This window comes from Ornithorhynchus anatinus, chromosome 12, assembly GCF_004115215.2.
Source record: "Ornithorhynchus anatinus isolate Pmale09 chromosome 12, mOrnAna1.pri.v4, whole genome shotgun sequence".
Taxonomy (NCBI): domain Eukaryota; kingdom Metazoa; phylum Chordata; class Mammalia; order Monotremata; family Ornithorhynchidae; genus Ornithorhynchus; species Ornithorhynchus anatinus.
Genome location: NC_041739.1, coordinates 52,174,460 through 52,186,931, shown reverse-complemented (window position 1 = coordinate 52,186,931; position 12,472 = coordinate 52,174,460). Strand labels below are relative to the sequence as shown.

The window sequence follows — 12,472 nt, the reverse complement described above, 5'->3', positions numbered from 1 at the left end:
CTGAAGTCAGTTGAGAGGTTGAGGGGAAAAAAGGCTGAAGGATTTTCTGATTTATATTATATATTATATTCTGGTTTATATCTATATACCAATATGTATATTGGTGATGATGATGATGATGGTATTTGTTAAGCACTTACTATGTGCCAGGCACTCTTCTAAGCACTAGGGTAGATACAAGGTAATTGGGTTGATCCACATGGGGCTCTCAGTCTTAATCCCCATTTTACAGATGAGGTAACTGAGGCATAGTGAAGTGACTTGCCCAAAGTCACACAGCTGATTAGTGGCAGAGCTGGGATTAGAACCCAAGACCTGTGACTCCCAAGGCCGAGCTTTTTCCACTAAGTCACGTTGTTCTCACAGCCTTGGGAGTGACTGTCATTTCCTCTGTGGTTTAATGTTTAGTTAGAGTGATTATTGGGAGTCATAAAAAAGCACAAAGGTATCATGCTAAAATAAACAATTACACAACTCTTGTTGGTATCATTAACCCAACTTCAGAGTTGGAAAGGCTTTTGTACAGGGAGATAGAACAGAGGCTGGAAGACGCCCTGCTTTTCACTCTGATGCGGACATGAAGATTCTTGTGGACAAAATCCTGAAACAATTTAAGTTATTTCAGCACCTCGATTATGGAGGAAAAGAAAGGAGAAGTATAAAAAGACAAAGTGATTGCTGGTTTCCCTAAAGAGCACTTTGAGGGCCAGGATTTCTCAGGAGCTATCAAGTTTTAAACTTACCCCGCTGCCTCCCCAGGTCTTTTCTCTGCCGCTTCTCCGCATCCTTTCTTTGTGCGGTGAGCAAGTATTTTGGCTCAATGGCTTTCTGAGCACACTCTCTGGAAATGTCCTTTATCTTGTCCTTCTGATCGCTATGACCTAGCTTCACTGTAAAAAGAACCATTCTTGTATTGAAAGTGGTCATTTGCACATTCCCCACAAGTTGGAATGCAAAGTGGTTTCGACCTTTTAAGATTGTTTATTATAGGACTGGGACAATGGAGTGAGGTTGGGGAGGGGGAGAGGAAATTCAGTTGTAAATGTAAAATGTCTGGTATAATTATGGAGTTTATTCTGAATCTCTCCCAGCCTCTTAAATTTCGAGCCCCATCTGGGGCAGGGATTGGGTCTGATATGATTATCTGTTACCTACCTCAGTGCCTGACACTTAGAAAGTCCTTAATTATTATCATTACCATTAATGTTGGCTGTATTTTTCACCAAAAGGGGTTCAAGGAACCCTCCATTTCCCAGTTAGAGTTTCCACTGAACAAACACTGGAAATTAATTTAATTGGGATTTGTGGATTTCAAAGCGATGACATATACACCAAATTTGTTTTGGCTCTAAATCACAGTAATCATTACTCTAAACTAAAATTCACTGTGAGGGTTGACAGTGATACAGCAGGATTTAATCATAAGAGAAATGAGGTTAAGAGCAGAACACAGCTCTCACATAGAACCCAAAGGCAAAGCAGACATGACAGGAGGATCAGAGTGATTAGTCTTTAGAACTCTGTATCAGCCACTGGAGTTGATTCTATTTAGTTGTCATTGTTTTTACGAGATGTTCTTCCCTTTGACTCTATTTATTGCCATTGTTCTTGTCTGTCTCCCCCGATCAGACTGTAAGCCCGTCAAACGGCAGGGACTGTCTCTATCTGTTGCCGACTTGTTCATTCCAAGCGCTCAGTACAGTGCTCTGCACATAGTAAGCACTCAATAAATACTATTGAATGAATGAATGAGTTTTACCCTCCTTTGGGGGTGCAGGAGAGGGGACTGTCAACAGCCCTACTGCTGGCAGAGTGAAGAGACTAAGGAGGCATTTAGGAGGGGCATCTCTTTTCCTCGGCAGCTACAGCCTAGACCCCAGATCCTGAGTTGCCAAGACCCTTGGTGGCTCCCTGGCAAACACCTCCTGTCAACCCCTGCTGAGTGATCAAAAGCTTTCACTGCAATTTAGGAGATTTTTTTTTTTTTTTTTTAAAGAAAATTGACACACACGCAATCCACACATACCTGGTCCTCTTCCACCACTGGCTTGAACGTGGCTTCGACTGAATGCTAAAGTATCCGCAGAGAATCTCAGATTGCTCTTCTGCTTGGTGTGATCGCCAAACCCATTTTCTCTCAGATGATCGGCCTTCTGAATGGATGATCTATCAAGGCCTTCTAAAACAAACGTGCAAAAACTTAGTTTTCCTTAAAGATGAAATTTTCCTCTTTAAAGCCTGGATATATATGTTAGGTGTAAGGGCTAAATATTGATTCCAATTTTTGCCATATTTAGTCAATGGTATAATATGAATTAAGGGAAACAGCGTAGCCCAGAGGAAATAGTCCAGGCCTGGGGCTCAGGGGACTTGGGTTCTCATCCCAGCCCTGCCACTTGCCCGCTGTATGATGGGATATTGCTTAACTTTTCTGTGCCTCAGTTTCCTCATCTGCAAAATGGGAATTTAATACGTTTTCCCTCCCCCATCACATTGTGCGTTCCATATGGGACTGGGACTGTGTCCAACCTGATTATCTACACCAGCGCTTAGTAGAGGGCATGTCACATAGTAAACCACAAGTTATTACTGTTGTTATTGACTGACCTGCATTTTAAAAGTCAGCACTTAACACTCTTGACAAAAATGACATTAATTCTGACATTTCCCATCATAGCCTTTAGAAGTAGGCACAGTGCTCACAGCAGTGAATTCAGACCCAATACACTTGATCCGGCTTTCTGCACTGCCTTCTCCTTCACCTCGAAATTGGGGTGGCAGGAGAAAGGAGGAAGGGGCTCCTCCAAGCTGTACCAGCCCAACACTTAAAGCTCCTTGCAAACATTCCTCCACCCAAACGCGGTGGAATTAACCACCTTAACCTCCTATGCTTTCTAAGTTTGACTGGATACGAAGCCAGCTCCTCTTGAAAAGGAGAGAGAAGTCTCTGCTTTGAATGAGTTGGGAGCAGCATTTGTTTCTATTCAGGTAGCTTCCTTCCACTGTTAAGATATAGCCCTTCCTCCAAAAAAGGGCCAGACTTGGCTGAAGGGGAGAATATTAAAGTAGGATGTGGGGGTAGGGAGAGAGGAAGTTGCCCAGCCCGTCTTCTCTTCATGCTAAATTGTTCTAGTAATGATGATGATAATAATGGTATTTGTTAAGTGCTTCCTTTGTGCCGGGCACTGTACTAAGTGCTGGGGTGGATACAAGCAAATCAGATTGGATGCAGTCCCTGTCCCACGTGGGGCTCACAGTCTCAATCCTCATTTTACAGATGAGGTAACTGAGGCCCAAAAATTTAAGTGACTTGCCCAAGGTCACAGCAGACAAGTGGTGGAGCTGGGATTAGAACCTATGACTTTCTGATTCCCTGCCCTATGCTCTATCCTCTACACCACACTCCTTCTTAAGAAAAGTAGTAACATTTTCCCAACGCCTATCTGGTGTGGTGCACTGTACTAGGTGCTTGGGAAGTATGGATTAATGAAGTAACATGTCCTCTGCCCAAAAGGGCAAAGAAGCAGTGTGTCCTAATGGATAGAGCATGGGCCTGGGAGTCAGAAGGACCTGGGTTCTAATCCCGACTTGGCTACTTGCTCAGGCTTAGAATGGTGCCTGACAGTAAGCGCTTAACAAATACCATTAAGAAAAAAAGTGTGTGTGGGGGGGGGTGTGGAGTACAGTACACCACACCAAACAGGTGCTCGGTAATGCTAACTACTGTTACTACTATAATAGCAGCACAGTGTAGCGGGTAGAGCACAGGCCTGGGAGTCAGAAGTTCATGAGTTCTAATTCTGCCACTTGTCTGCTCTGTGAACTTGGGCAAGTCACTTCATTTCTCTATGCTTCATGTACCTCATCTACAAAATGGGAATTAAGACTGTGAGCCTCACTTGGGACAGGGACTGGGTCCAACCTGATTTGCCTGTATCCACCCCCAGACTTAGTACAGTGTCTGGCACATAGTAAGCGCTTAACAAATACCACTACTATTACTCTTTAACAGGAAGAGAAGATGGACTATGCTAGCTACCTCCTCACTCATTTATGTTTCTAACTAGATTGGTCAAAATAAATAACTGAATACACATCCATACATGAACGCTAAGGTGGATGTAAATAAGGTCATAAGTGCTAGAGTTGTTTGAAGGGATGATATGGCTGGAAATTAATCAGGGAAAGCCTACTGGAAGATGTGGGATTTTTCAGAGGGAGAATGTGGGAAGGACAAAGGTAAAATGATACAGTATATCTCTCCCATTAATATATTATTAAATTGTTGTTGCAAGCAGGCACAAACACCTGCCACCTGTCCTTGGTGATATGGATGCATATATTAAAATTAATGATGTTCATACACCTAGTCAAATTTGGCCTGTCACTATAAATAGGAACTTCCTTCTCCCCTCTGGAAAAATAAACACATTTTTCATCCAGGAACCCAGCTTTTGGCTTAAATGACCATGCTGTTTCCCTGATTCTCTTTCAAATTCTACTATTTCTTGGATCAATTACTTTTAACCTATATTTAGAAGGACCCACTGGCCATTTCTTTTCTATGTTAAGTAGCAAACTCAATTCTATTTTATTCTACAATAATAAGATAATGAACGGGAGTCCATAAATCAACCCACTAGATCTACTTCTGCAATTTCTATCTAACGGTTCTTGTTTTAGAATGTGGTACATTGGTTAAATAAAAATGAATTACCCACGTCCCCTGGAGCTGTTTTATAATGAGAACAGGGGATGATATGCTGGAGGGCATGTTCTGTTGTTACTGCTGTACCATCCGGGTTGGCATAAAACAGAAGCAGGGGCTGGAAGTGACATCGGATGCATTTAGAGACCACATCTTTCCATTTTGTTCCAACCTGAAAGCAAAATTGTTTTTCTGTTGAGTACAACGCTATTTGAGTCGTTAAGCACAGTGAGAAATTTGCTTATAATATTAATAATTGTAATATTTGTTAAGCACATACTATGTGTCAGGCACATACTGAGCACTGGGGTGAATACAAACAAGTCGTGTTGGACATAGTCCCTGTCCCACAAAGGGGCTTCAAGTCCTAATGCCCATTTTAAAGATGAGACAACAGAGGCCTGGAGAAGTGAAGTGATTTGCCCAAGGTAACACAGCAGGCAAGTAGCAAGGCTGAGACTAGAACCAGGACCTTCTGACTCCAGGCCCGTGCTCTATCCACTAGGCCAAGCTGCTTTTTTGCTAGAAGACGAAAACATGCACAGGCTGAAAATTAATAATGTATGCAAATAATGAGAAAAGGGCAGAGACTGGAGACAACAGGGGTTTGGGGGGGCATCAACTGCTTCTAAACTAACGCTAGGGGATGAAGCATGTCCCTGTCCCTTTAGATGCCAGATTGCAGGGCCCCTCTAGAGGCCGGTGGGGTGGAGATTCCAAAGTTTTAGACAGACAGAGGTACCTCTCTGACCCTGGGTGAGTTCCCAGTCTGAAGAATCTCAATTTGGGTCAAATCCACCAAGAGAATGAAGAGCAGATGGCAGTACCAACCTCTCCACAAATTATTTTTAAAATGATATTTCAAGGTTGCAGGTTAAAATTCACCAAGGAAAAAAAATCTGTGCTTGCCTCGTGACAATGCTGGCTTTAAGGTGACCAATCTCATGTGGAAAAACAATCTTAGGTAGCAAATCGTTGAGTGTGCATACCTCTCACACGCTTTTGCCCACTCCCTCTCTAACATCTTTATCTTTTGTTCTCCTCCTCTTAAAGATAGCAGGGGTAACCTGGTCACTAAGGGAGAAGCAGCATGGTTTAGTGGAAAGAGCACAGGCTTGGGAGACAGAGAAGTTGGGTTCTAATCCCGGCTCACCATTTATCTGCTAATGTGACTCGGGCAAGTCACTTCACTTCTCTGTGCCTCAGTTACCTCACCTGAAAAATGGGGATTAAGACTGTGAGCCCCACGTGGGACAACCTGATTACCTTGTATCTATCCCAGCACTTAGAACAGTGCTTTGCACATAGCAAGCACTTAAATACCAGAATTATTATTTTAATCATTATAAGGCTGGGGAGGACCCAGGAAAGGCATGGTCCATGAGGACAGGCAAGGCCCAGGGTAAGAGTGGGTAGGGGAGAGGTTGTGAGAGGCAGATCACAATACTGAGAGAGGGCTTTGCTTTTTAAACATTGATTTCAAAATAACCCACTGCTTCAGAACCTAAGAAGATAACCATGACCATATCTTAGTTTACAACCAATGTGGCCCCACATAAATGAGAAAACCAAAACCTTAAAATTGTAAAATCCAGCCAGTATAAAGCCCCCTTACCTCTTTCACAGTAGCATCATCAAAAAAAAACCACTTGGAACTCTTGGTGTGAAAGGCAAAGGCACAATAATGTCGGCTGGTGTAGCAAATCAGAGCAACAAGATGAAGCTCACTATTTTTGGCATGTTCATCTGTAACCCTATAGAACAGCTGATTTAAAAAAACCCACAAAATCAATATTATGTAGTATAAATATTTCCAACAAAGTTAGAGCACACACCCAGTTTGTCTTGCCATGGGAGTTGTGTTTTTGTAATATCTCACTTTAATGAACACTCACAGTGAAGCATTCAGTTGAGTCAATTCTGTGTGAAAGGCCCCACAAGCCATTTTTTCTGACATTGAGGTATGCTGTATTCAACAGGCTTGCGATGTCTGATGAACATTCCCAAATCCCCTTGGCAAAATGTTTTAGCGTTCCACACAGCCAAAACACAATGAAACCCACGCTTACAGAGCTGACTAATTTCTTCAAACACCTCTCTCTCTCAAGTTATGAATAGTCTTCCCATCATGAGCACCTAGCACATGCTTCTGCCCCTCAAATGTTAATGATACAACTATTCTACTGCTATTAACAAATTAATAATTAATCAATGCTTCCAGGGAATCCAAGTTTTATACTTTGTTTCATCTTCCACTTCCTTCTGTTTCACCCTGACTCCTTCCCTTTCCTCTTCCCTGCTTCCAGCCCCACAGCACTCATGTACATATCTGTCACTTTATTTATTTGTATTTATGTCTGTCTCCCTCTTTCTAGACTGTAAGCTCATTTTGGACAGGGAATGTGTCAGTTTACTGTTTATTTGTACTCTCCCAAGTGCTTAGTACAATGCTCTGCACACAGTAAGCCCTCAATAAATATGACTGAATGAATACTTTTCAGAAGATGCTAGTGAGAAGCAAGGGTGCCCTAATTCCATATCTAAAATACCACATCCACTTTCTACTGACTCAGGTAGACGTTCTTTTCACCTATAATGAAAAGATGAAATGGCATACCTACCCATAAAGATGCTTTTAAAAACAATATTATTCTTGGGCTAATCCTGGCACACTTCTCTACTAATTTCAAAATATTTGCACTGGTCTCTCTGCAGGGTTCAGCACAGTACTCCCATCCAGCAGCAGATATGCTCTACTAAGACCCTGCTTCCCTCATAACCTTGAGACCCGTCCTTGGTGAGCAGAGGATAGGGAGAACCTAAGAACTGCCATTTGAAAAGCTACTTTTGAAAATTTAGACAGTATTAGACCACTCCATCTGGTCTCCCTCAATACAACCAAATAGATGGGCACTTCAAATTGGTTTGTAAGTAGGATAAAACAGATTTTTAGTCCCCATCTTCAAAATCGTCCTCAAATCCCACCTCCTCCAAGAGGCCTTCCCAGACTAATTTTTATTTCCTCATCTGCCCTCCTCTCTGTTTCAACTATGTACTTATGCACTTTGATACTCAACCAGCCCCACAATACTTAAATATTCCTATACTCTACTTCATCTACCCACAATTTATTTTAATGTCTGCCTTCTCCTGTAGATTGTAATCTTCTTGTGGGCAGGGATCGTGCCTATTCTCTCTACATGTGGTTCTTTCCCATTCGTTTAGTCCAGTGCTCTGCACATTAAGTGCTCTCAATAAATGCCACGATTTGATAAAACAAGTCTCTTGAGGGACAAGGTCCATGTCTAATTCCCACTTGTTTACTCTTTCCCAGCGTTTAGTACAGTGCTCTTCGCTTGATAAATGCTTAATAAGTACTGTTACTACTACATATTATAATAATAATGATGATGGCATTTGTTAAATTCTTACTATGTGCTGAGCACCGTTCTAAGTGCTGGAGTAGATACAAGCTAATCAGGTTAGACACAGTCCCTGTCCTACATGGGGCTCAGAGTCTCAATCCCCATTTTCCAGATTAGGGAACTGAGGCACAGAGAAGTGACGTGACTTGCCTGAGGTCACAGAGCAGGCAAGTGATGGAGCCAGAATTAGAAGCCAGGTCCTTTTGATTCCTGGCCCGTGCTCTATCCACTAGGCCACGCTGCTGCTCTACATAGGAAATACACCTTAGAAATCAGTACGTTAAAAGGCCTTGGGAGGAGTAAGGGAAGGAACCAAAAGGAAGTAGCAAACTGTTAGAGAAGTGAGGTACCCACCCCAGGAAGGTGCAGATGGGTGGCTAAGTGATGCATGACATCTTCTGTCAGGTCAGAATGCTCTGAATCCCACACTAAACCAATTGTGACGATTTCTGGGCAGTTCATTAAAACACGCCGGATTTTTATTTTCTGACCACAGTTGCTCTGGAAGAGAGAGATAAAAACTAGAGGGATTACAAATTACATGACCAGATATGAGTTTCCAGCGATAAAGATGAAAAGGGACCAGTTCTTATGCATTCATAATGCTGTATTGTCTGACAAGTTTGCGTTACACTGGAAGCCCATTCTTCTTACATGCTTGGAGTTGAACTTCTCTTTACGGCTTTCATCCTCCCAGTTTACTGAGCGGACAAACATCTGAAGGACTTCAAACGTGGTAGTGCCCTCTGACTTTCCTTTGTTCACTTTTTAGTTCATCCAAGCCAAAATGATTTGTTTTTAAGTCTGAAAAATTCCAGGTGCTAAAGGCAGCCCAACTCAGCAATGAGAGAAGAGCAATTTTTCAGTTGACACTCAGGGTTATTTAAATGGGCAAGTAAAGGTTGCTCCTTGTTCAAATGGCCCAGTGCATAATAATAATTATAACGGTATTTGGTCAGCGCTTACTATATGTCAAGCACTGTTCTAGCACCGGGGATGGCACAAGTTAAGAAGGCTGGATGCAGAACATGTCCCAAAGGGGGCTTATGATCTAAAGAAGAGGGAAAACAAGTATTGGATCCCCATTTTACAGATGAAGCACAGAGAAGTTAGCTGACTGGCCCAAGGTTATAAAGGCAAGAGACAGAGTCAGGATTAGAATCCAGGCCCTCTGACTCCCAGGCCCATGCTCCTTCCACTACATCATGCTGCTTCTCTGAACAAAAAAGCAATGCATTCAAGATTTTTAAAAAAACTACACCTTCGGTAATATACCTTGGGATACATTTACACCACAGGATAAGTTATTTAAAGAAAACATAAAAGCCACAATATTTTTCCAGCTCATAACTGTAAGTTAATGCACGTAAACCAAAATTTACTGCTGGATTTTTTGTAAAGATTCCCACCATTTAAAAGGGCATGCTAAAATTGAATTATGTACATATCTTTAATTTATTTGTATCGATTTCTATCTTCTCTTCCTAGACTGGAAGCTTGTTGTGGATAGGGACTGTGTCTGTTTATTGTTGTATCATATTCTTTTAAGTGCTTAATACAATGCTCTGCACACAGTAAGCACTCAATAAATACGAATGAGTGAATGAATGAATGAACACCATTTTATGGACACCATAAAATCTATTTGGGGCCTTCAAAGTAAATAGGTAAAGAACAGAGTCAGGGACAAATGTAGGCATATTTCAATTTATACTTACAGGACATTTCCTAAAGTCATCAGAAGTATTTGCTGCTTGTAACAATTCTGCGAACAATTCAGGCTTAAGACGTTCATGCCTTTCCATCATTCTATCAACTTCATTGCTGCACACACAAAGATAAGACGACACGTTCCAATGCTGGCATGTAAGCTTAAAGTAGTAGATCGTCAAATAAATCTGAGATAATAATTGTGGTATTTGTTAAGCGCTTGCTATGTGCCAAGCACTGTACTAAGCGCTGGGGTAAATAACAGCATAATCAGGTCACACATGGGGCTCACAGTCTAAGTAAGAGGGAGCACAAATACTGAATTTCCATTTTGCAGATGAGAGAACTGAGACCCAGAGAAGTGAAGTGACTTGCCCAAGATGACACAGCAGATAAGTGGGAAAGCCGGGATTAGATTCCAGGTCCTCTGACTCCCAGGCCCGGGCTCTATCCACAAGTCCACTCTGCTTCTCTAACGTGAACATAGCCGATATTGCCCCCTTAAAGATATCTGATTCGGGATGATCTTACCAGAGAGCTGTTGTGGAAATGTAGCGGACGAATTCTGTAAAAGGCAGAGGATCGGATGATGCTCCACAACTGCGACAGACACACTACAGGTAAAAAAAAAACCAAAACCAAAACAAACACACCCTTTTATTTCAAGCTCAGAAGCTTGAAACAGAATGCAGGGCAAAAAAGCTCTCTAACCTGTTCGTACAGCGTCATAGCAAACTTCTGATGAGTGATGCAAGACTTGGATGTGCACATGTCTGCAACGGGGCTTGGCACAATGTGAAAATGGATCCTCTCAAGTATATTTTCCTAAATAAAAGGACACAATCCAATTACTCGGTATGAAAGGGTCCCTTCCCTTTCACAGAATAAAACTCCCACTAGCTAATGCCTGGGCAAAGTGTTACTTTAATTGCCAGAAGCGAGTTTTTCTATAAATATTTGCAATTCTCCCCTTTCATATACACATCTTGCAGTGTGTAATTCATATACAGGAATCATTTCTGGGTCCACTGAAGAAAATAATTCCATCTGCAGTTTTGAGCCTGACTGCAACTAAACAATATTTTACAGTATTCAAAGGAACAGACTAAAACGTCCCATTACAAGACTTTTGTTTCCAGAAAAATTCTGTGGCTCAAACTGAAGAGGATCATTCTGTCTAATGAATTTATCAAATGTTCTGTAGGATTTGCACTCCAAAAGGAAACTGTGGCGAAACTTGTGTTGGAATACAGTTTGAAAGTCTACAAAGGTCAGGGCTATATAATAAGGTTTAAAGTATTATTTGTTTAAATATTTCAAGAACACAGCAGTAAATTAAAAGAGATCACAAATTTAAAACACACACTGATTTACTCTTCCAACTATGGTTTTCTTACACTAACATATGAGTTTACAGATAAGCTGCTGGAGTACCTAGTAGCTCAATAAAATACTTTTTTCATTTTTTAAGCTTACAAGCAGATTTTGGAAAACTGGGGAATTATTAACTTGGTAACTCAAACCTAAAGATCATCATCTAGCCCTGGGGCTTCAAGTTCAAGTTATCTGTTTTTAAAGAGTGATTTAATTTTTTTTTTGTCTGTTTGACACTAAGTTATAGCCAGGAAAAATGTCATAGTCAAAATTTAAAATAAAATTCACTGTAAATTCCTTGCAGGGAAAGTTAGTGTCTACCAACTCTACTATATTGCACCCTACAAGCACTTAGTACAGTGTTCTGCACACAGTTTAGTGCTCAGTAAATACTACTGATTGATGGATCAGTCACAAACACTATTTTATAGGTTTGCAGGTTCACTGCCTGAATTTCCTCCTCTTTCCATAATTACTGCAGTAGAAAAATGGAATTTAGTTCCTTTAGTTTCTGCATAAGGAAAAAAAAACCATGACCAATAATCTGGGGGGAGGGAATAAAGATTCAGCACCAATTCATATACTCACAAAGCACTCCGCAGCATCATCCATAAGGCCAAGCTGAAATCGTTGTTCATCCTTGAAGCTTTCAGCAAGGGCATGCCTTATGTTATCAGATGGAAGTGCTTTTTCTCGACTGTGTTGAAACTGTGCAAATATTGTCTGGGAAGCAACACGCAAAAGAATATATACAGTTTGTATAAACCAAATGATATTCACTGGTTCATTAATGGCATTCAAAAAAGCACCCTTCCCGCCCCACACCTTAATCATGATTACAGAATTAAAAACATCCACAGACTTTGTTTTTCAGCTCTAAAGTAGTAAATTAACCACCCTAACGAAGGTCAACACTAAAAGAGTTGATCCAGTGCTTAGTACAATGTCTGGTACATAGTAAACGCTTAAAAATACCATTATTATTATTATTATTATTATTAATAAAGACAGTTAAAAAGTTAGCAGGAAGCAGTATGGCCTAGAGGAAAGCGCATGGGCCTGGAAATTAGAGGACTTGTGTTCTAATCATGACTTTGTCATTTGCCTGCTGGGAGATCTTGGGCAAGTCACTTCAATTTCTCTGTAACTCAGTTTCTTCATACGTAAAATGAAAATGCAAAATGTCCTCCCTCCCCCTTAAACACCAAACCCCCCTCCAATGGAAGGCTTCCCAAAGCCCCAAGAAAGATTAGCA

General features: G+C 41.2%; 1 protein-coding gene across 4 annotated transcripts in view; it reads right to left on the bottom strand.

The window, feature by feature from the left end:
* USP53 (ubiquitin specific peptidase 53) overlaps positions 1-12,472 on the bottom strand; it is a 50,893-nt gene that overhangs the window by 20,882 nt on the left and 17,539 nt on the right. For 2 of the 4 annotated variants that reach the window (XM_029076768.2, XM_029076769.2), the window contains exons 4-12: positions 11,806-11,940; positions 10,555-10,668; positions 10,375-10,457; positions 9,852-9,957; positions 8,488-8,634; positions 6,324-6,473; positions 4,718-4,880; positions 2,027-2,179; positions 744-890 (exon numbers count right to left, since the gene is read on the bottom strand). In XM_029076768.2, coding sequence (XP_028932601.1) covers positions 744-890; positions 2,027-2,179; positions 4,718-4,880; positions 6,324-6,473; positions 8,488-8,634; positions 9,852-9,957; positions 10,375-10,457; positions 10,555-10,668; positions 11,806-11,940 — 1,198 coding nt within the window. The remainder of the gene's footprint in view (positions 1-743; positions 891-2,026; positions 2,180-4,717; positions 4,881-6,323; positions 6,474-8,487; positions 8,635-9,851; positions 9,958-10,374; positions 10,458-10,554; positions 10,669-11,805; positions 11,941-12,472) is intronic. The other 2 variants (XM_029076770.2, XM_029076771.2) reach the window with 2 other exon arrangements.